The 23,837-nt window shown below is 46.5% G+C and overlaps 1 protein-coding gene across 3 annotated transcripts in view; it reads right to left on the bottom strand.

Annotated features, from left to right (window-relative positions):
• Nucleotides 1-23,837, bottom strand: part of LOC100579958 (zinc finger protein 701) — a 210,073-nt gene that overhangs the window by 6,719 nt on the left and 179,517 nt on the right. The window contains exons 1-3 of one of the 3 annotated variants that reach the window (XM_004089405.2): nucleotides 13,716-13,974; nucleotides 9,056-9,143; nucleotides 6,852-6,978 (exon numbers count right to left, since the gene is read on the bottom strand). In XM_004089405.2, coding sequence (XP_004089453.1) covers nucleotides 6,852-6,978; nucleotides 9,056-9,070 — 142 coding nt within the window. In that variant the 5' untranslated portion in view covers nucleotides 9,071-9,143; nucleotides 13,716-13,974. Of the gene's footprint in view, nucleotides 1-6,851; nucleotides 6,979-8,803; nucleotides 8,810-9,055; nucleotides 9,144-13,715; nucleotides 13,975-23,837 lie in introns of those variants that run through there. The other 2 variants (XM_030821254.1, XM_030821253.1) reach the window with 2 other exon arrangements.

Here is a 23,837-nt window from a genome sequence, read left to right as displayed (position 1 = left end):
ACAAGCCAGAAAATCATAAGTACATGTATGCAGCCTGCAGAATTGTAAACAATTCCCTATTAAGAAAAAAGCCACAACTTGTACTTACCACCAGTAAACAACATAAGAACTGAAATACATGTTAAGATCACTACTTTCTGATGTACGAGGTCAAAAATATACACAGCACTATAAGGAATAAGAATTGACTAATGTCCGGGCATGGTGGCACATGCCTGTAATCCCAGCACTTTGGGGGTCCAAGGCAGGTGAATCACGAGGTCAGAAGCTCGACACTAGCCTGGACAACATGGTGCAACCCCATATCTACTAAAAATACAAAAACATTAGCTGGGCATGGTGGAGGGTACCTGTAATCCCAACTACTTGGGAGGCCGAGGCAGGAATCGTTTGAACCTGGGAGGCAGAGGCTGCAGTGAGCTGAGATCATGCCACTGCACTCCAGCCTGGGCAACAGGATGAGACTCCATCTCAAAAAATAAAATAAGATAAATAACTACTTCTCAAATAAGCTTTGGTAGATTTAGTATTCTCTAATAGGGTGTTCCCGCAGATGCAGACTTTGAAAGGATTTAGTCATAAGTGTTTACAACTCGTTAATATGACTGGTACCTTTAGGAAGAGACATTAAAGAGCTCACTGCCTGTTCCTCTTTCCACCATGTCAGGACATGGCAGGAAGATGGCTGGGCTAAACCATGAAGAAGGCTCTCACCAGGAACCAATTTGGCTGGCACCTTGCTCTTGGATTTCCCACTTTCCAAATTCATAAGAAATAAATGTCTGTGTCTGCAGCTATTTCCTTTTTGTTTGTTTTTGAGATCCAGTCACGCTCTATCACCCAGGCTGGAGTGAACTGGCAGGATTCTCCTACCTCAGGTGATTCTCCCTCCTCAGCCCAGAGTCTCAATCTGTCTCATGGGCTGGAATGCGGTGGCATGATCTTGGCTCACTGCAACTTCCACCTCCCAGGTTCAAGTGATTCTCCTGCCTCAGCCTCCCAAGTAGCCGGGATTACAGGCGCATGCCACCATGTACAGCTAATTTTTGTATTTTTAGTAGAGACAGAGCTTCACCATGTTGGCCAGGCTTGTCTCAAACTCCTGACCTCAAGTGATTGGCTCGTCTCAGCCTCCCAAAGTGCTGGGATTACAGGTTTGAGGCACTGCACCTGGCCCATTTTTAGCATTTAGCACATTTGAGATTTCACCATGTTGGCCAGACTGGTCTCAAAGGCCTGACCTCAAGTGATCTACCCACCTCGGCCTCCCAAAGTGCTGGGATTAGAGGGGTGAGCCACCGCGGCCGGCCGGTCTAAGCCATTTCTGACAGGACAGTGAAATGGCTGAGACAGGAACGGGAGCATCTCACCATCAACATCACCAAAAGCTGACAAATCTTGTTAAACAAAGGAAGTTAAGAGTCTGTACTGTAAAACTTGCAATACTTGAAGACATCTAATAGCACTAACATGTTTTAAAAACCTTGAGGCAGGCACAGTACGGTGGCTCATGCCAGTAATCCCAGCATTTTGAGAGGCTGAGGCAGAAGGTTCATGAGGTCAGGAGATTGAGACCATCCTGGCTAACAAGGTGAAACCCCGTCTTTACTAAAAAATACAAAAAAATTATCCCAGCGTGTTGGCACTTGCCTGTAGTCCCAGCTACTTGGTGAGCTGAGACTGGAGAATTGTTGGAACCTGGGAGGTGGAGGTTGCAGTGAGCCGAGATCACACGACTGCACTTTAGCTTGGGTGACAGACCGAGACTTTGTCTCAAAAAAAAAAAAAAGAAATGAAACAAGGCTAAAAAGTAACTCCAACTCACAAACATATATAAAGTTCTCCAGTAAAGGTAAATAAAAAAAAGATAGGCCAGGCGTGGTGGTTCATGCCTGTAATCCCAGCACTTTGGGAGGACGAGTCAGGCAGATCACCTGAGGTCAGGAGTTCGAGACCAGCGTGACCAACAAAGAGAAACCCTTCCTCTACTAAAAATACAAAATTAGCTGGGTGTAGTGGCGCGTGTTTGCAATCCCAGCTACTCAGGAGGCTGAGGCACGAGAATTGGTTGAACCTGGGAGGTAGAAGTTGTGGTGAGCCAAGATAGCAGCATTGCACTTCAGTATGGGCGACAAGAGCAAAATTCTGTCTCATAAATACATAAATTAATTAATTAATAAGAGGACAGATACAGAAACTGGCATACGTGTACCTTTTGTTCAGAACTAAATTTTCATAATATTATTTAAAATAAAAAGGCATGAAACAACACTGTACATATATGTTACCAGAAATGCAACATACACAGAAATAATTCTGACAAAAATAAAAAAGTTTCTAAAAAGGCCAGGCGCAGTGGCTCACGCCTGTAATCCCAGCATTTTGGGAGGCCGAGGTGGATGGATCATGAGGTCAGGAGATTGAGACCATCCTGGCTAACACAGAGAAACCCCATCTCCACTAAAAATACAAAAAAAAATAGCTGGGCATGGTGGCGGGTGCCTGTAGTCCCAGCTGCTCGGGAGGCTGAGGCAGGAGAATGGTGTGAACCCGGGAGGCGGAGCTTGCAGTGAGCTGAGATCATGCCACTGCACTCCAGCCTGGGCTACAGAGTACGACTCCAACTAAAAAAAAAAAAAAAAAAAAATTCTAGAGGAGAGTAGTTTTTGCAGGTTATGAAACTTTTTTATTTATTTATTTTTTTTGAGATGGAGTCTCACTCTGTCTCCCATGCTGGAGTGCGATGGTGCGATCTCTGCTCACTGCAACCTCTACTTCCTGGGTTCAAGTGACTCTCATGCCTCAGCCTCCTGAGTAGCTGGGATTACTGCCACCTACCACCGTGCCTGGATAATTTTTGTAATTTTAGTAGAGACTAAGTTTCACCATGTTAACCAGGTTGGATTTGAACACCTGACCTCAGGTGATCTGCCCACCTCGGCCTCCCAAATTACTGGGATTATAGGCATGAGCCACTACAACTGGCCAGGTTATGAAAATTTTAGGTTTCATTATTATGCTATAACTTTAAGATTTTTTTTTTTTTTTTTTGAGACGGAGTTTCGCTCTTGTTGCCCAGACTGGAGTGCAATGGCACGATCTCGGATCACTGCAACCTCTGCCTCCCAGGTTCAAGCAATTCTGCCTCAGCCTCGTGAGTAGCTGGGATTACAAGTGCCTGCCACCACACCTGGCTAATTTTGTATTTTTAGTAGAGACGGGCTTTCTCCATGTTGAGACTGGTCTTGAACTCCTGACTTCAGGTGATCCACCCACCTCGGCCTCCCAAAGTGCTGGGATTACAGGCGTGAGCCACCGCGCCTGGCCAACTTTAAGATCTTTAACATACCTGCAACAATAACCACTTCCCAAAACTACTTCTCCTCTAGAACTTTATTTTTGTCGAAATTATTTCTGTGTATGTTGCATTTCTGGTAACATATATGTACAGTGTTTTCTCATGCCTTTTTATCTATACAACACACTTCATTTCTGTTTACTGAAAGAAATGGGCACAGCCGGGTGTGGTGGCTCACGTCTGTAATCTCAGCACATTGGGAGGCCAAGGTGGGTGGATCACGAGATCAGGAGATTGAGACCATGGTGAAACCCTGTCTCTAATAAAAATACAAAAAAATTAGCTAGGCGCGGTGGCGGGTGCCTGTAGTCCCAGGTACTTGGGAGGCTGAGGCAGGAGAATGGCGTGAACCTGGGAGGCGGAGCTTGCAGTGAGCCGAGATCGCGCCCCTGCACTCCAGCCTGGGCAACAGAGCGAGACTCCGTTTCCAAAAAAAATAAAAGAAATGGACACTAACACAGTTGTTACATTCACACTGGAATCATGCTTAAACCACTTACATGTTTACAAAGAACTAAAAGACAAAACTGTTTAAAATAATAACAATAGTTGTGCATGGCGGCTCACGCCTGTAATTCCAGCACTTTGGTGTAGGGTCCAGCCCTATGGGCTTAGCGGGTGTTCTCCTCTTATGCGGAGATTAGAGATTGTAATAAATAAAGACGCAAGGCAAAGAGATAAAGAGAAAGCAGCTGGGCCCGGGGGACCACTACCATCAAGACTCGGAGAGCGGTAGTGGCCTCGAACAGCTGGGTGCGCTGATATTTATTGCATACAAGACAAGGGTGCAGGGTAAGGAGGGTGAATCTTCTAAGTGATTGATAAGGTGACGTAAGTCACGTGATCATAGGACAAGGGGCCCTTGCCTTTTAGGTAGCTAATGCAGAGAGAAGGCAGCATACGTCAGTGTTGTTTTCTTCTATGCACTTCTTTTTTTCTTTTTTTTTTTGAGACAGAGCCTCGCTCTGTCGCCGAGGCTGGAGTTCAGTGGTGCGATCTCGGCTCACTGCAAGCTCCACCTCCCCAGTTCACGCCATTCTCCTGCCTCAGCCTCCCGAGTAGTTGGGACTACAGGCGCCCGCCACCACGCATGGCTAAGTTTTTGTATTTTTAGTAGAGACGGGGTTTCACCGTGTTAGCCAGGATAGTCTCTATCTCCGGACCTCTTGATCCGCCCGCCTAGACCCCCCAAAGTCCTGGTATTACAGGAGTGAACCACCCCGCCCGGCTCTTCTATGCACTTCTAAGAAAGATCAAAGACTTTAAGACTCTCGCTATTTTTTCTACCGCTATCTACTATGAACTGCAAAGAGGAACCAGGAGTACGGGAGGCGCATGAAAGTGGACAAGGAGCATGACCATTGAATCACAGCACAGGGAGGGGTTTAGGCCTCCAGATGACTGTGGGCAGGCCAGGATAATATCCAGCCTTCCACAAGAAGCTGGTGGAGCAGAGTGTTCCCCGACTCTTCCAAGGAAAGGAGACTCCCGGTCTGCGAAGTAACGGTGCCTTCCCAGACACTGGCATTACCGCTTGACCAAGGAGCCCTCAAGCGGCCCTTATGCGGGCATGTCAGAGGGCTCACCTCTTGCCTTCTAGGTCACTCCTCATAATGTCCCTTCAGCACCTGACCCTATACCCGCCAGTTATTCCTAGGTTATATTAGTAATGTAATAAAGAGTAATATTAAAAGCTAATGATTAATAATGATTGATAATTGTCCATCATCTCTATATCTAATTTGTATTATGACTCTTCTTATTGTAACTATTTTCTTTATCATACTGAAACAGTTTGTGCCTTCAATCTCTTGCCTCGGCACCTAGGTAATCTTAGGCCCACATTTTGGGAAGCCAAGGCAGGTGGATCACTTGAGATCAGGAGTTTGAGACCAGGCTGGCCAACATGGTGAAACCCTGTCTCTACTAAAAACACAAAAATTAGCTGGGCATGGTGGTGAGCGCCTACAGTCCCAGCTACTCAGGAAGCTGGGACACAAAAATCCTTTGAGCCTGGGAGGTGGAGGCTGCTGTTAGCCAAGATCGTATCACTACACTGTAGCCTGGGCAACATAGTGAGACTCTTTCATAAAATAAGAAAAAGAAAGAAAGAGCAGAGGGTTAAGCGGAGGCAAAGAAAGATGTCATTTCAGAGATATCAGGATTAAAACTTTCCTTTTCCCACAGAATTCTCCCACTTGCAGAGTTTCCCCACACACTGTTTGAAGGTGGAGCTTCCACTCTGCCCATCTGAGCTCTTACCTGCGTTTACACCTGTAATACATTCCCACCCATCTGGAGTTTTTTGCTATTTTCACTTCACTCTCCACAGTCCAGGGCCCTTTCTCTTGCTCCAACATGGAGATAACACATCAGCAAGAGACTCTGGCTTATAAAAAGAAAGTACTAAGACGTGCTGGAGCTTTTCTTTTTTTTTTTTTTTTTTTTTTTTTTTGAGACGGAGTATCGCTCTGTTGCCCAGGCTGGAGTGCAGTGGCTCAATCTCGGCTCACTGCAAGCTCCGCCTCCCGGGTTCACACCATTCTCCTGCCTCAGCCTCTCCGAGTAGCTGGGACTACAGGCGCCCGCCACCACGCCCGGCTAATTTTTTGTATTTTTTAGTAGAGACGGGGTTTCACCGTGGTCTCGATCTCCTGACCTCGTGATCCGCCCGCCTCGGCCTCCCAAAGTGCTGGGATTACAAGCGTGAGCCACCACGCCCGGCCAATGCTGGAGCTTTTCTAGAGTCCCAGCCCTATGTTTCAGTAGGAAAGAAGACATTACAGATGGATCTAGGAAAACATTTCACTAATTCCTCCACTGACTGCCTCCTTCTGAATGCGTGGGGAGCACTGTAACATGTTATATGTGGGCATCGAGCTCTCTTCCAAGAACTACAGAATCGAAAGCACAGGAAAAGCAAACAGGAAACTGGATATGATTAAAGTCTGCCATAAGGTTTTGTTTTTTTGTTTTTTGAGACAGAGTCTTGCTCTGTTGCCTGGGCTGGAGTGAAGTGGTGTGTTGTCAGCTCACTGGAACCTTGGCCTGCCAGGATCAAGCGATTCTCTTTCGTCAGACTTTCTAGGAGCTGGGATTACAGGCATGCACCACCACGCCCGGCTAATTTTTATGTTTTTAGTAGAGACCAGATTTCTCCATGTTGGCCAGGCTGGTCTCGAACTCCTGACCTGAATTGTTCCACATGCCTCAGCCTCCCAAGGTGCTGTGATGACAGGTGTGAGCCACCATGCCTGGCCTGCCATAAGGTTTTATGCCTACTTTACTTCTGGAACCCCCACTGAGTTATCATGAAGAATGCAGAATATCTAAAGGGGACAGTGAAAAGTCCAGATGCTACATCATGAAGCTTTTCATTTCTAACTCAATACGGCTTCCATGTTAGTCAAGCAAGGATGTGGCTCCCAAGAGGCAACAAGAGAAAATAGAAAGATACGCAAGGGCACATCCCCAGGAGGGAAGTTATCCTCACCCAGGGAGACCAGGTTCCTATAATTCTCCAGCATCACGTCCCTGTATAGAGTCCTCTGAGCAGGGTCCAGGCATTTCCACTCCTCCTGAGAGAATTCTATGGCCACATCCCTGAATGTCAACAGACCCTGAAATGAAAACACATTTTAACCAAATAGTTATGGAAGGAGTTCCTATCTTTACAGAAAATAAGAGGAGAGGGGAAAGCATGGATTTAATTGTAGTGAATGTTCTGACAAATCCAAGTAAGGGATTTTTCACCACATGATGTCTTCCCAGTGGTGTTTGATTATATTTTTTGAAGAGCTCATGATACTCTCTCAGTATGAATTTCTTATGTTAGCAATAAATAATTAGCCGGACATGGTGGCAGGCACCTGTTTTCCCAACTACTTGGAAGGCTGAGGTGGGAAGATGGCTTGACCTTGATGGTGGAGATTTCAGTGAGCTGCGATTGCACCAAGGCCTTCCAGCCTGGGCAACAAAGCAAGACTCTGTCTCAAAATAAAATAAAATACATGAAAATAAAATTAATCGAAGTACAAAATTCTATTTTGTATATGTTAAAAAAAAACCTACACACACTCACAAAAAACTACATGTTAATACAAAGCGTTGTCATTTGTCCCAGATTTTCAAAATATAAAAGATTTTCAAAATATATACATATCTGTGTGTATATATGTATGTGTATGTATATATGTGTGTGTATATGTATGGGGATGTGTGTATATATATAAAGGTTTTAAAAATACAAAAAGTAGGCTGGGCATGGTGGCTCATGCCTGTAATCCCAGCACTTTGGGGGGGCCGAGGCGGGTGGATCACAAAGTCAGGAGATTGACACCATCCTGGCTAACATGGTGAAATCCCGTCTCTACTAAAAAATACAAAAATTAGCCGGGCGTGGTGGGGAGTGCCTGTAGTCCCAGCTACTTGGGAGGCTGAGGCAGGAGAATGGTGTGAACCCAGGAGGCAGAGCTTGCAGTGAGCGGAGATCGTGCCACTGCACTCTAGCCTGGGCAAGAGAGCGAGACTCTGTCTCGAAAAAAAAAAATACATATATATATATAAAGAAGCAAATTTTTTTTTTTTTTTTTTTTTTTTTTTTTTTTTTTTTTTTTTTTTTTTTTTTGAGGCAGAGTCTCGCTCTGTCGCCCAGGCTGAAGTGCAGTGGCGCAATCTCGGCTCACTGCAAGCTCCGCCTCCTGGGTTCACACCATTCTCCTGCCTCAGCCTCACCGAGTAGCTGGGACTACAGGCGCCCGCCACCACGCCCGGCTAATTTTTTTTTGTATTTTTAGTAGAAACAGGGTTTCACCGTGGTCTCGATCTCCTGACCTCGTGATCCGCCCGCCTCGGCCTCCCAAAGTGCTGGGATTACAAGCGTGAGCCACCGCGCCCGGCCTAAAGAAGCAAATTTTGTTTAACTGAAGAGGAATCTCATCTTGGTGGAAAAGGATAATTTGGCAGCTGGAAGTACTGTTCCCATATTTGAGAAAAATTGTAACAATTATTACAAAAAAACATCTGTTTCACAAGCCTCTCCACAGTAACACCACTGTCTCCATCAGCTTAATTTGCTAAGAATGGTTTAATAAATCTCCTGCTATTATTTAAGTTGATTTCATATTCTTTAAATAATGATGGAATAAAACCCCTGTATCATTCATGTCTGTTTATGAACTTTCCATTCTAATTAGTATGATTTTTCGAGTCAGAAACACAGTAACTCACTCAATTACCTAAAAATGTGGTATAAAATTAGGGAGAAAAGATTTTCCCTTTATTGGTCTCCTCTTCTAGAATTTACCACGTACTTTGTGCACATTAATAGGTGACTTCCATTGGCAGCTGCTCTAATCCTGGTCTACAGAGAGTTGACAGTACATCCAGATGTGGCCCCTGAACAATCCCTGCTGCCCAACAGCACTGACACCACAGGACCCTCACCCCGTCTCCATCCATGTCTGGGTGTGAGCCCTTCCCAGGACCATACCCAGCTCAGCCTCTTCCCAAGTTCATGTCACTAGGTCACAAGAGATGGAATCTAAGTGAGATGACAGGGACTGAGGGAAGGCATGAGTTGAGTCTGAGCAAACCTGTCAGGCAGGACACTTGAGACTCAGAGAAGATTCCCAACTCCAAGGCCCAGTGTTTCTGAAAGGAAGGAGACAGAACAATCCCCCGAGAATATCATCTCACCTGAGGAAGAGCCATCCCTGACTCCTTTGCTTTCCTCTTCCTCTTCTGGGTTTCTTCCTTACGTACCAAGAGTCTTTAGAAGTCAATCCTGAATGTTAGAAATACGTTGTTTATTGCTCAGAATCAACACACCTCCCTGTAACAAAATGACACATACAAAGGTGCCCTCACTCTGAAAAAATATGGTCACCTCTGCTGCCCACATCAGGGATGATAAATTTCTATAAGAAAACTCTCACTTCCCTCCTGGAGAAGCCCTCACACGCTGCAGCAGTGGGGAGCTGGGCTGGAATCAGCTCCCTTTGAGGTCACAGACCCAGCCCTGACCAAATCCCATGCAGAGGCTCAGTGCGGTGGCTCACGTCTGTCATCCCACCACTCTGGGAAGCCAAGGTTGGTACATCACTCTAGCTCAGGAGTTTGAGCCCAGCCTGGGCAACACGGTGAAACCCCATCTCTACCAAAAATACAAAAACTTAGCCAGGTATGGTGGTGCATGTCTGTGTGTCTCTGGTCCCAGCTACTTAGGAAGCTGAGGTGGGAGGATGAGTAGAGCTCAGGAGTTCGAGACCGGCCTGTCCAACATGGTGAAAACCTGTCTGTACTAAAAACACAAAAATTGGGGCTGGGCACGGTGGTTCATGCCTGTAATACTAGCACTCTGGAAGGCTGAGGTGGGAGGATTGCTCGAGGTCAGGAGTTGGACAGCAGCCTGGCCAACATGGTGAAACCCCATATATACTAAAAATACAAAAAGTAGCCAGGCTTCGTGGGCATTGGTAATCCCGGCTACTCGGGAGGCTGAGGTTGGAAGATCGCTTGAACCTGGAAGGTGGAGGTTGCAGTGAGCCGAGATCGCACCACTGGACTCCAGCCAGGACAACAGAGTAAGACTCAAAAATGAAATAAAATACAAATACAAAAATTAGCAGAGTATGGTGGCACACACCTGTAATCTCAGCTACTTGGGAGGCTGAGGCACAAGAATTGCTTGAACTCAGGAGACAGAGGTTGCAGTGAGCCAAGATCACAAGACTGCACTCACAGCCTGGAGTACAGAGCGAGACTCTTTGGAAAAAGAAAAAAAGTGCATTTCTGATGTGACTGACACAGAGATAATAAAATCTGAGTAACGGGATAGAGACTGACTGGCAGAGGGAAGTGCAGTTGGCGGTGGGAGGGCATAGGAGACATTTCTGAGCCAGGACCTGAAGGAGGAGAAAGGGACAGTGCTGTGAGCATTTAGGGAAGTAGGGTAAGAGCAGTGAAAACGACCTGAGACGAGAAGGGTTTTGATGTTTGGGAAAAGAGAAAAGCAAATGTGACTGGGGCAGAGGGAGTCATGAGATGAGGGCAAGCTCCCAGGAGGAGGCTGGACACTGGCGGGGGCCCTGGACACAGGGCTGTGGAGCCACAGTGAGGAGTTGGGCTTTTGTTTTTTTTTTTTTTTGAGACGGAGTCTTGCTCTGTCACCCAGGCTGGAGTGCAGTGGCGCAATCTCGGCTCACTGCAAGCTCCACCTCCCAGGTTCACGCCATTCTCCTGCCTCAGCCTCTCCGAGTAGCTGGGACTACAGGCGCCCGCCACCACGCCCGGCTAATTTTTTTTCTTTTGTATTTTTAGTAGAGACGGGGTTTCACCATGGTCTCGAACTCCTGACCACGTGATCCGCCTGCCTCGGCCTCCCAAAGTGCTGGGATTACAAGCGTGAGCCACCGCGCTCGGCCTGGGGTTGGGCTTTTGTCCTGGGAAACACGGGAAGCCCGTGGAGGGTTCCCTGCCAGGGACTGACATGACCTGCTTTAGATTTAGCTGTGATGTCCTCGGAACGGGGACATTTTCACCGAGTCACGCTGAGAAGGTCTGAGATGAGTGAGAAGGTGTACCGGAATTCTTACATGGTGGCCTGGAAGGGCTAATGGAAAGGGTTGGCCTTATCAAAACTATCCTTGAAAATTATTGAAGCCTCTTTCACATACCTGGGATAAAGAAACTTCTTTTGCAAGTTCTGATGCCACTGATTCCCAACATTTAATTCTTCCTCACAAGAAAATTACAGTAACATTTATAAAATGCAGAGGTATAAAGACACAGCTAGTGACCTTGAAAACAGGGAGGTGGCCGGGCGCGGTGGCTCACGCTTGTAATCCCAGCACTTTGGGAGGCCAAGGCGGGCGGATCACGAGGTCAGGAGATCGAGACCACGATGAAACCCCGTCTCTACTAAAAATACAAAAAATCAGCCGGGCGTGGTGGCGGGCGCCTGTAGTCCCAGCTACTCAGAGAGGCTGAGGCAGGAGAATGGCATGAACCTGGGAGGCGGACCTTGCAGTGAGCCGAGATTGCGCCACTGCACTCCAGCCTGGGTGACAGAGTGAGACTGCGTCTCAAAAAAAAAAAGAGAAGAAAAGAAAACAGGGAGGCTGAGTGCGGTGGCTCACACCTGTAATCCCAGCACTTTGGGAGGCTGAGGCAGGCAGATCACCTGACGTTGGGAGTTCGAGACCATCCTGACCAACATGGAGAAACCCCATCTCTACTAAATATACAAAAATTATCTAGACGTGGTGGCGCATGCCTGTAATTCCAGCTACTCAGGAAGGCTGAGGCAGGATAATCGCTTGAAACTGGGAAGTAAGCCGGGCGCGGTGGCTCAAGCCTGTAATCCCAGCACTTTGGGAGGCCGAGGCGGGTGGATCACGAGGTCAGGAGATCGAGACCATCCTGGCTAACACGGTGAAACCCCGTCTCTACTAAAAACACAAAAAATTAGCCACGTGTGTTGGCGGGCGCCTGTATTCCCAGCTACTCGGGAGGCTGAGGCAGGAGAATGGCGTGAACCCAGGAGGTGGAGGTTGCGGTGAGCCGAGATCGCGCCACTGCACTCCAGCCTGGGGGACAGAGAAAGACTCCGTCTCAAAAAAAAAAAAGAAACTGGGAAGTAAAGGTCGAGGTGAGTAGGCCGGGCTCGGTGGCTCATGCCTGTAATCCCAGCACTTTGGGAAGCTGAGGCGGGCAGATCACCTGAGGTCGGGAGTTCGAGACTAGCCTGACCAATATGGAGAAACCCCATCTCTACTAAAAATACAAAATTAGCCAGGCGTGGTGACACATGCCTGTAATCCCAGCTACTAGGGAGGCTGAGGCAGGAGAGTCGCTTGAACCCGGGAGGCGGAGGTTGCAGTGAGCCGAGATCGCACCATTGCACTCCAGCATGGGCAACAAGAGGGAAAGTGTCTCAAAACAAACAAGCAAACAAACAAAAAACAGGGAAAGAGGGTCAGCTGTAGAACTAAGACATAAGCAAACTTTTTCAATCAAGAATGCGTGGGTGGTCAGGTGCGGTGGCTCACGCCTGTAATCCCGGCACTTTGGGAGGTCGAGGGCGGGTGGATCACCTGAGGTCAGGAGTTCAAGACCAGCCTGGCCAGTAGAAACCCTGTCTCTACTAAAAATACAAAAATTATCTGGGCTCCATCCTCACGTCTTATTTTATCTCGTTGCTCCTTCTCCCCAATTTTTCGATCGTCCTCAATCTCCATATATTTCCGCCTCTTATCCTATCTCTGCACCTCCTCGGCTCTCCCTGTTAAATTCTCTCTTCCCTGTTGTACCCCTCTGTCCCCACTCTCTAGCACCCCAGATCCCCAGGTGTCCTCCCCGCTGTGGTTCTCCCTCTGTTCTCCTTGCCACCAGCACCACTCTGTTTTGTCTGCCCTGGCTCTGAATCCCTCCTCCTCTCTCTCTCTCTCACTCTGATGAGCCTCCCTCATTGCTGCCCCTCTCTACCTTGCTGTCTGTCCTTCATCTCTCTGTACATCTAAATTTTCTCTGCATTTCTCCAGTTGCTTTTCTCTTCTGCTTTCTTTTTTTCTCTTTCACTTTTGCTGTCTCTTGGCAAATCTCTCACCCATCCTCTACTTTGCCATCTGTTACGGGTCTTTCTCATTCTTCTTTTCTCTGTCTGAGGTTTTCTACTACTCTCTGTCTCCTGATCCCTCTGGCACACACAATCACAGGAGGGTTTGGAGTAAGACGCCGGCATCCCAAAGAGGCTCATTTTTCAGGGGTTGGAGCTGGGCAGGCAGGAATACACCGTGTCACAGGACAGGCCCCTGGCACCTCCCCAACGCTGGCTCAAGGAAAGCGGTGACTGCTAAGGGGAGACTTGGGGTGCAGCAAGGCCCAGCATGAGGCGGGAGGTGGGGTTCGACGACGCCTTCGGACAAGGGTGGGGTCCACAAGATCCCAGCACCAGGCAGAGAACGCGGCCTCCCTGAGACTGGGATAGCGGCTTTTGCGCTTCAGGGGCCTACAAGGTTGAGGCTGGGAGGCGCCCAGGGCGGAAATACACATCTCGGGTGAGGACTTTGAAAAGCGCGGGGAGGGAGGAGTTAAAAACAGTTTTGAGCACAGAAACTATGCGATAGGGAGTGTATACATCGCCCTGTAGCAGAAAGACTGGAGATGGGAACAGCCTCAGGGCGACTTTAAACACAAAAGGAAGCGACTTCCGGATTCCCGGGGGAACGTCTGCATTTGCTCTGGTTGAAGGAAGATGGGCGAGAATTTACAGGTCTGTGGTGACCCCACGTCCCAGGTACGGAAGTGCCGGGGATATGGGGAGTGCAGACTTAATGCAACACAGAGCAAAACTCACCGCCGCGAAGCAACCTTCACTCCACGGGATCCGCTTCCTGGTCTGCGCGCATCTGTGGGCACGGGACTAAAGCCAGGCCTGGGTAGAGCCAACGAGAAGGTGGGCAGGGCCTGATCGAGGTAGAGGCGGGGCCCCAGGCGAAGAGACCTTGTCCTTTAGAACCGGCAGAGGGCGGGGCCGGGGCGGGACCTGTGCGTCTCTCAGCCTCGCTCCCAGCGACTCTATTTTTCGGGCTTTGGAGGCGAGATCCGTCAGGAAGGCTGAAGCACGATTCAAAAGCCCTGGAATTGTCTGGAACGGGGATGCAAACTAAAATGTAAAATGCAAAGCCCTGCCTGGGCGGAACGTACAATTTCATGCTGACGGCCCTCAGAACAGAATAGAAATCCTCTCCCTTTCTATTCGCCATTCACTCAGGAGGGAAAGTCCACACTGTGCTCAGCTTCAGAGACTTCCCTAGGGCCACTGCCTGGGATGCGCGACGGAGTGCTAAGGCCAGGGAGTGAGGTCACCACCTACTGCTTAAACACAGCAGGAATGCGGCCGGGTGGGCGGGAACCTGAGGACCCAGGGGCGGGAGGATCGCTGAGCCTGGGGGCCCAGGCCAGCCTGGGCGACGAAGTAACACCCTCTCCTGCAGGGCTCCCTTCGTCGTCTCTTTTAATTTTTAAAATAAAATTTTGATTGTGTGAGATAGGGATACAACATTATTCTTTTCCATGTGGATATCCAGTTAATTGTCCCAGCACATTTGTGGAAGAGATCTATTACTTTCTTATTTTTTTTTCTTTTCTCTTTTTTTTTGAGACAGAGTATTTCTCTGTCGCTCTGGCTGGAGTGCAGTGGTGACATCTCAGCTCACGGCAGCCTCTGTCTCCTGGGTTGAAGCGATTCTCCTGCCTCAGCCTCCGGAATAGCTGGCATTACAGGCACACGCCATGATGCCTGGCTAATTTTTGTATTTTGGGTAGAGACGGGGTTTCACCATGTTGGCCAGGCTGGTCTCGAACTCCTGACTTCAAGTGATCCGCCTGCCTCGGCCTCCTGAAATGCTGGGATTACAGGCATGAGCCACTGTGCCTGGCCCAAGAAATACTCTTCACTTCGCTCTTAAATGTTGAGAAAATACAGTTGAAAACTGAAAAATCTTCCCCTAAATGAGAAATAATCTTCACAACGATAACAGAGAAATAAAAACTATTTTATTAATAAATAAGCCTTTGACCAGAATGTGATGGGAAATAGAGGACAGTTGAGAGGTTGAAAAGAGAGAAAGAAACTTCACTGTTCTATACAACCCAAGTACATGTTTTCAAGATAAACACTAATCAGTCCTCAGGGAAGAGGACTTGACAACACGCTTGGTCACACATAGTTCATCCTGGCTCTACTTGGTAATGGAGGTGACCATCTGTGTCAGCTAACTAGCGTCATCCTGAGGGAGGGGGAGAAACCCTAATCCATGTCTTTTTGGCAAGTGTGAGTTTTATAGCATGGCGACAGGTGCCTTCTCTGGTGAGGCTCCTACAATCCGACAGAAACTGACGTCAGCAGTAAATAATGAAATTTAGAATACATTATTAATTATAGAGTTTATTTGGACACAAAGCATGAGAATAGCCACCTGGAAACCTCAACTCCAAATGAAAGGGGTCGGCGTTCCCAAGTAGAGACATTAACGTTTCACACAGACAAGGAAAGACAGAGAAGCTTTACCAGAATCACCACATTTTCCATTCAAGTCCAGTGCATAGGTTGTGGCAGCTTGATTGGTGACGGATTGATACACTTCAAGGAAGGTTACATTATCACTCCATAAGAAGGGACAATGATGCCAGGAGGTCTTATCTCTGGGGCTGCTTAGTTTTCCTAATTATTATTATTATTATTATTATTTTTGAGACGGAGTCTCGCTCTGTCGCCCAGGCTGGAGTGCAGTGGCGCAGTCTCGGCTCACTGCAAGCTCCACCTCCTGGGTTCACGCCATTCTCCTGCCTCAGCCTCTCCAAGTAGCTGGGACTACAGGCGCCCGCCACCACGCCTGGCTAATTTTTTTTTCGTATTTTTAGTAGAGACGGGGTTTCATCGTGGTCTCAATCTCCTGACCTCGTGATCCGCCCACCTCGGCCTCCCAAAGTGCTGGGATTACAAGCGTGAGCCACTGCGCCCGGACAGTTTTCCTAATTATTTACACGAAAACTTTTTAAAATTGATATTAGGAAACAAAATTGTATAGCATATTTTGTTTTGTTTTGTTTTGGTAAGGAGTCCTGCTCTGTTGCCCAGGCTGGAATGCAGTGACGTGATCTGGGCTCACTATGACTTCCACGTCCTGGGTTCAAGCAGTTCTCATGCCTCAGCTTCCCAAGTAGCTGAAAATACAGGCGTGCACCACCATTCCTGGCTAATGGCTTTGTATTTTCAGTAGAGACGGGGTTTCCCCATGTTGGCCAGGCTGGTTTCTAATTCCTGACATCAGGTGGTGATCTGCCCACCTCAGCCTCCCAAAGTGCTGGGATTACAGGCCTGAGCCTGCGTGCCTGGCCAGGAAAACTTGTAGAAGTTGCGCCTGCATGCCACTGGACTCAGGCTGCATGACCACGTTCCTCTCAAGGCTCCAAATTATTTAAAAGTCTGTAGCTTTAAATTTAAATTTGATGTTTGAAATATTTAATTTCCTACTGACATACAGGTACTGTCTCCCTTGTTGCTTGCCTTTCAAGAAAAGCTCCCAAGTCCTTCAGAAGTACATCTCTGGGTCATTATGCTGAAAAAAGGTTTAATTACTTTCTAAAAAACACTACTTGAGGCTGGGCGCAGTGGCTTAAGCCTGTAATCCCAGTGCTTTGGTAGGCTGAGGAAGGCGGATGGCCTGAGGTCGGGAGTTCGAGACCAGCCTGACTAATATGGAGAAACCCCGTCTCTACTACAAATACAAAAATTAGCCTGGCGTGGTGGCATGCGCCTGTAGTCCCAGCTACTCGGGAGGCTCAAGCAGGAGAATTGCTTGAGCCCAGAAAACGGAGGCTGTGGTGAGCCAAGATCATGCCACTGTACTCCAGCCCAGGGAACTAGAGTGAAACTCCGTTTCAAAAACAAAATAATAATAATAATAATAATAATAAATACAGCTGGACAAGGTGTCTCAAGCCTGAGTGAGACTCTGTCTCAAAAAAAAAAGAAAGCTACCAGTTACACAGTAGGGCGACCTCAAAAACAAAGGGAACTGCCTCCTCTTAAACTTTCTCTTACATAGGTGCTTAGGTAAAAACTAAGGTATGTCTACCTGCCAGTGGGCTGACAGTGTAACAAAACTTATTACTTTGTTGATTGAAAGCTATCCTTGGCCAGTTGCGTTGGCACCCGCCTGTAATTCTAGAACGTTGGAAGACCGACGTGGGGGGATCACCTAAGATCAGGGGTTCGAGACCAGCCTTGCCAACGTGGTGAAACCCCGTCTCTACTGAAAATTCAACAATTAGACGGGGGTGGTGGCGCATGCCTGTAATCCTAGCTACTCAGGAGGCTGAGGCAGGAGAATCGCTTGAACCCAAAGGTGGAGGTTGCAGTGAGCCGAGATTGTGCTATTGCACTCCAGCCTGGATGACAAAAGTGAAGCTCCATCAAAAAAAAAAAGAAAACCTATCCTTGGTATTTTAGTGTGCAAGTAAGTGAAAGCATGACTGTAATTATCTTAGAAGCATACACCGTCACGGGATATTGGGTTGTCTGGACATCATGTTTCTGTAGGAGTTTGTCCTTGCAGGTATGATTAAGCTGCTTTCCTTAACTGTAAACATCTTAAGACCGTGACTCATGCGAGAGCAGTAAGGAATATGTCTTGCTAGTTTTAATGGACTTGAACTTTCTCATCTTAGCTCTCCTAGGATCCTGTTTAACAGTTTATCCACTTATGCACCAGAGTCCTAAGCACAATTATGGAGACGCCACTCTTTTGTAATGTATCTGACAGACTGAGCTTCTGCCCCAAGAACATAGTAACAGCAATACTAAGTGAAATATTACAAAGTTTTGTGTATGTATGAAATATTACATATTTTCTGTATGATCATCTATTATTTGCGTTTTAAATTAGCTAAAGTTACATAGAATGGGTTTTTATTTCAATCCAATATTAGAAATATATCTTTCAGCCCAACACAATGACATATCTGTAATCCCAGCACTTTGGTAGGCTGAGGCAGGTGGATCATGAGGTCAGGAATTCAAGACCAGCCTGACTAATGTAATGAAACCCCATCTCTACTAAATAGAATTAGCCGGGCGTGGTGAGGCATGCCTGTAATCCGAGCTACTTGGGGTGCTGAGACAGAAGACTCCTTTGTACCTGGGAGGCAGAGGTTACAGTTATCCGAGATCGCACCATTGCACTCCAGCCTGGGCAACAAGAGTGAAACTCCGTCTCAAAAAACAAAACAAAACAAACAAAAAAATATATATATAATCTTTCACAAATGGAATCTAATCCCACAAAGTTGGCATTTCCCTATGGTGAATAAGTATGAAGGAGTTCAGATTTTAGAACAGATTTTGTGCTTTCCATTACACTAGTTTTTTCCTTATTCTATCTTGTTTTTTTCTGTGTTCATGAGCTTGTGAACCAAAAGTATCTACTAGGTCTCAATGAATTTAGAAATCTATTTTACCAAGGTTAAAAAATGCACCCGTGACACAACCTCAGGAGGTCCTGATGACGTGTGCCCAAGGTGTTCAGGCTGCAGTTTACAAATTTAGGGTGACATGAGACATCAATCAATACATATAAGATACACCTTGGTTCGATCTGGGAAGGTGGAATAACTGGAATTGCGGGCTTCCAGGTCACAGGGAGATAACAAATGATCACATTGTTTGAGTCTTCGATCAGCCTTTCATTGAATACACAATTTATATGTGAGAGAAGGTGGAGGAATAGTCACTTATGCCTTAGACTGGCTCAGTGACCCTGCATTTTTACATAAAAAATAGGGCCTCTGCCTATTGTTTCTGATTAAGCAATCAGACAGACATTTGACTCAGGTGTGCAGAGGGATGGGCTCTTTCCCACACCTGTGAAGATAAGCTCTCAGTTTACATTGCCAGGGTGAAATTCAACAGAACTATTTTGGAGTGGAGATCTTGAGGCCCACAGTTTGTGAGCGGAGTATGTAGCTTTTTTTTTTTTTAAGTCCTTGTAGCTATCTTGTTTAGGGATAAAATGGGAGGCAGGTTTGTTTGACACAGTTCCCAGCTTGACTTTTCTCTTTGGTTAGTAATTTTGATTTTCCTTTCACAAAGATTGTGACAGACATAATGCTTTGACACACTGATACTGTTTTTTATTTTATTTCATTTTATTTTTTCAGATGGAGTTTTGCTCTTGTTGCTCAGGCTGGTGTGCATTGGCATGATCTCGGCTCACAGCAACCTCTGCCTCCCAAATTCAAGCAATTCTCCTGCCTCAGCCTCCCGAGTAGCTGGGATTACAGGCATGTGCCACCGTGCCCGGCTAATTTTGTATTTTTAATACAGACAGGGTTTCTCCATGTTGGTCAGGCTGTTCTCGAACTCCTAACCTCAGGTGATTCACCCGCCTTGGCCTCTCAAAGTGTTGGGATTACAGGCGTGAGCCATCGCTCCTGGCCGCTGATATTGCTTTATATAGATTTTTCCATAACAGTAAAGTCCAAGGGCCTGTCATGAACTGGGTTAGGGAAGACGAGAAGATTCCCAGGAGACTCCTGGTCTCAAGCAATCATCCCACCTCAGCCTCCCAAAGTGCCAGGACCACAGGTGTGATCCACTGAACCCAGTGGAGTCTCCATATCAAAAAAAAACAAAACAAAACAAAACAAAAACCAGAAATTTAGGTAATCTATTACATCATTTGAAATTTTTTTGAAATGAAAGTTCTCACATGTTTATTACTGAACGCATCCAACCAACGCGTTCATAACAGATTCAGAGAGAAAAAATATATTCCCAATAAAACATGTCCAAATCTCCAGATGGTGGTGACATATTCAGCTTGATATGGTAACATGATTATGATGCTCAGACAGCATAAGTATGTGTGCCATCTCATGTGCAATTCCTTATAGACCCAGCTTGATTCTTCTCCAATGTCTCCTTTTAAAGTTGTACCTGATTTTATTGCCAGTTTTCATTTGAATCCACTGGGAAATTGGACGATTTTGCTTTTGGTTGCTGGCCAGAAATCGCTTAATCCTGAAAGCGATTGTGAGAAGACATGGTGAGATGCAGAGTTAAGCACACACCACGATAGCAGAGAAAAGAGGAGAGGGAGCTAGACTTTTTTTTTTTTAGACAGAGGTTTGCTCTTGTTGCCCAGGCTGGAGTGCAATGGCAGGACCCCAGCTCATTGAAACTTCCATCTCCTGGGTTCAAGCGATTCCTCTGCCTCAGCCTCTCGAGTAGCTGGGATTACAGGTGCCCACCACCGTGCCCAGCTAATCTTTGTATTTTTAGTACAGACCGGGTTTCATCATGTTAACCAGGCTATTATCGAATTCCTGACTATTGTTTCTCCTGTTTGCTGTTAGTTCTCTTCACTGCAGCACGAACAAGATTAACTTTCTTTCTGTAAAACTGATGTGGATGGTCTGCCTACAGCTCCATGCATCACCTTCAAAATTGTCTTGTCACAACTCAGAATGAGTTATTCATTTACAAACTGTTTATTTCTTTTGGGCATCAACTCCATAGCCTGTTCATAGAGCATCAATGACTTCATTATTCCTGTACCCAAACTTTACAGTAAGTATTCTTTTTTGGACAGCATCTTGCTCTGTCAACCATGCCAGAGTGCAGTAGAATGATTACAGCTCACTATGGTCTTGACCTCCCAGGCTCAAGCCATCCTCCCACTGCAGACTCCACAGTAGTTGAGACTGCAGGCATGTGCCATCATTCCCAGCTAATTTTTGTATTTTTTGCAGAAAAGGGGGTCTCACCATGTTCCCAGGCATACCACTTACTGAAAAGCCTTATGTAAAATCGTAAAAATTAATTAATAAAATATTGTAACCCATGATAAGACTAGCAAGGAAATAATAAGTACATTTATACAGCCAGCAGACCTCTAAACAATTCCCTCTTAAGAAAAAAGCCACAACTTCTACTTATCACCAGCACACAGTATAAGAACTGAAATACATTTAAAATCACTACCTTCTGATGTATGAGTTCAAGTAAATACACAGCATTATAAGGAGTAAGAATTGACTAACGACAGGGTGCGGTGGCTCATGCTTGTAATCCCAGCACTTTGGGAGGCAGAGGCGGGCAGATCATGGGGTCAGGAGTTCAAGACCAGCCTGGCCAACATGGTGAAACCCCATCTCTACTAAAAATACAAAAAAATTAGCTCGGCATGGTGGAAGGCACCTATAATCCCAGCTACTCTGAAGGGTGAGGCAGAAGAATCATTTGAACTGAGGAGGCGTAGGTTGCAGTGAGCTGAGATCATGCCATTGCACTCCAGCCTGGGTAACAGGGCAAGACTCCATCTCCAAAAAAAAAAAAAAAGAATTGACTAACAGTGTCAGAGGGTTCAATTATGATATCACAACTACAGTTCTATAACAGCCAGGCAATACAGCAATCCTATGTACATGCATTGCCCTTAGTTATGTAGTTCACTACGCATGAAATATAAAACACAGACTGTATACTGGGAAAATTTATAAACTGGGATCACAGAAAACATTTTATAAAACAAATTGCACAATAAAAACATAAAAAATACGATGCAGGCTCCCTGGTCCGAGTGTTCATATTGGCCAAAAGCCATGTTCAGAGTTCTTATTCTCCAATTGGATGTTCCTGCAGATGGGGCCTTTGAGAGAATTTGGTCATGGGTGTTGAGTACACGTGAATAAGACTGGTGATTTTATTTTTTTTTTTCTTTCTTTCTTTTTGAGATGGAGTTTTGCTCTTGTTGCCCAGGCTACAGTTCAATGGCACGATCTTGGCTCACTGCAACCTCCACCCCCAGGGATCAAGTGATTCTACTGCCTCAGCCTCCTATGCAGCTGGGATTTCAGGCATGTGACACCACACCCAGGTAATTTTCGTGTTTTTAGTAGAGAAGGGGTTTCACCACGTTGGCCAGGCTGCTCTCAAACTCCTGACCTCAGGTGATCCACCAGTCTCGGCCTCCAAAAGTGCTGGGGTTATCTGACTGGTCTCAAACTCTGGACCTTAAGTGATCTACCCACCTTGGCCTCCCAAAGTGCTGGCATTAGAGGTGTTAGCCACCGTGGCTTGCCAGTCTAAGCTATTTCTAACACGACAGTGAAATGAGGGAGACAGGAAAAGGAGCATGTCATCATCAACATCACGGAAGGCTGACAAATCTTATTACACAAAGGAAGTTTAGAGCCTGTAGCATAAAACCTGCAATATGTGAAGCCATCTAATAGCATTAATTTGTTCTAAAACCCTGGAGGCAGCCAGACGCCATGGCTCACGCCTGTAATTCCAGCACTTTGGGAGACCGAGGCATGTGGATCACCTGAGGTCGGGAGCTTGAGAGCAGTCTGACTAACGTGGAAAAACACCATCTCTAATACAAATACAAAATTAGCTGGGCGTGGTGGTACATGCCTGTAATCCCAGCTACTTGGGAGCCTCAGGCAGGAGAATCGCTTGAACCCTGGAGGCAGAGTTTGCGGTGAGCCGAGATTGCACCATTGCACTCCAGCCTGGGCAACAAGAACGAAACTCCGTCTCAAAAAAAAAAAAAAAACCTGGAGGGAAATTAACAGTATTTCTCAAATACAGCAGGCCAGTGTGTTTATGTACATGACCCCAATTTGCACGTACGGTAAGTGAGGGACAAACTTGATCATGGGCCTGAAGGATCCCATGTTTTTAAGCACAATAGTCTGCCAAGAAAGTACAGAAAATGACCAGTCACAGAAAATACAAGAACAGAAAGAAGTATGATGAGTTAATGGGTGCAGCACACCAACGTGGAGCATGTATACATATGTAACAAACCTGCACGTTGTGCACATGTACCCTAGAACTTAAATTAAATATATATATATACATATATATATATAGAGAGAGAGAGAGAGAGAGAGAAAGAACAGATAGAAGTACATCAAGGGAGATAAAAGGGCTGAGCTGGGACACAAGGGCTGAGCTGCGCTGCTGACAGTGGTGCTAAAGCCATCCCTCATGGATCATGAGTTGAGTCATCATGCCCTGCACACAATGATTTAGGCAGCCTCCTATAATTTTGTCCAGTGGATGAATAAGGTCTTGACTTACTCAGTGGGAGTAGTGTTGGAGGGGAGGGGCTCACAGGGAAATTAGGGTGTTCACTCTTACGAAGTCAATAGGCTGGAAAGCAACAGTATTTTGCATCCAAATCAATGTACCATGTGAAGCAAGGCCAGGAAAGGAAGGGCAAGTGTGGAGGGCAGGAAGTAATGGGCATGTAGGAGTGAACTTTGTGCATGCACACCTGTGGGAATATAATTCCACTAGGACAGACAAACTTTCGAGCTTGGAGGAAAGTGGAACTAATTTAGCAAATGGTAAAATATTGACTGAAGGTTAACTATGCAATTTACAATATGGGCAAGGGACAAGGATGAACGAGATCCAAAAAAGCAGCAGTATGGTGGCCTGAGGTGAAAGCAGTTGTTTTTTTTTTTTTTTTGAGACGGAGTCTCGCTCTGTTGCCCAGGCTGGAGTGCAGTGGCGCGATCTCGGCTCACTGCAAGCTCCGCCTCCCGGGTTCACGCCATTCTCCTGCCTCAGCCTCCGGAGTAGCTGGGACTACAGGCGCCCGCCACCGCGCCCGGCTAATTTTTTGTATTTTTAGTAGAGACGGGGTTTCACCGTGGTCTCGATCTCCTGACCTCGTGATCCACCCACCTTGGCCTCCCAAAGTGCTGGGATTACAGGCGTGAGCCACCGCGCCCGGCACCGTGAAAGCAGTTTTACATCTCTTAAGTAAAATGGTCTCTGTTTTCTAGTTTCAAGCATATACTCGAAAATATGCCTTGTGTACATTCCAGAATTTCATACACACACGAAAAAATGAGTAAAGTCTATGAGGAGTAAGGCAACGAAGGAGACCATGGA

The sequence above is a fragment of the Nomascus leucogenys genome, chromosome 10 (assembly GCF_006542625.1).
Source record: "Nomascus leucogenys isolate Asia chromosome 10, Asia_NLE_v1, whole genome shotgun sequence".
Classification (NCBI taxonomy): domain Eukaryota; kingdom Metazoa; phylum Chordata; class Mammalia; order Primates; family Hylobatidae; genus Nomascus; species Nomascus leucogenys.
The sequence above is the reverse complement of the archived record's forward strand: the minus strand, read 5'-3'. Positions and strand labels throughout refer to the sequence as shown.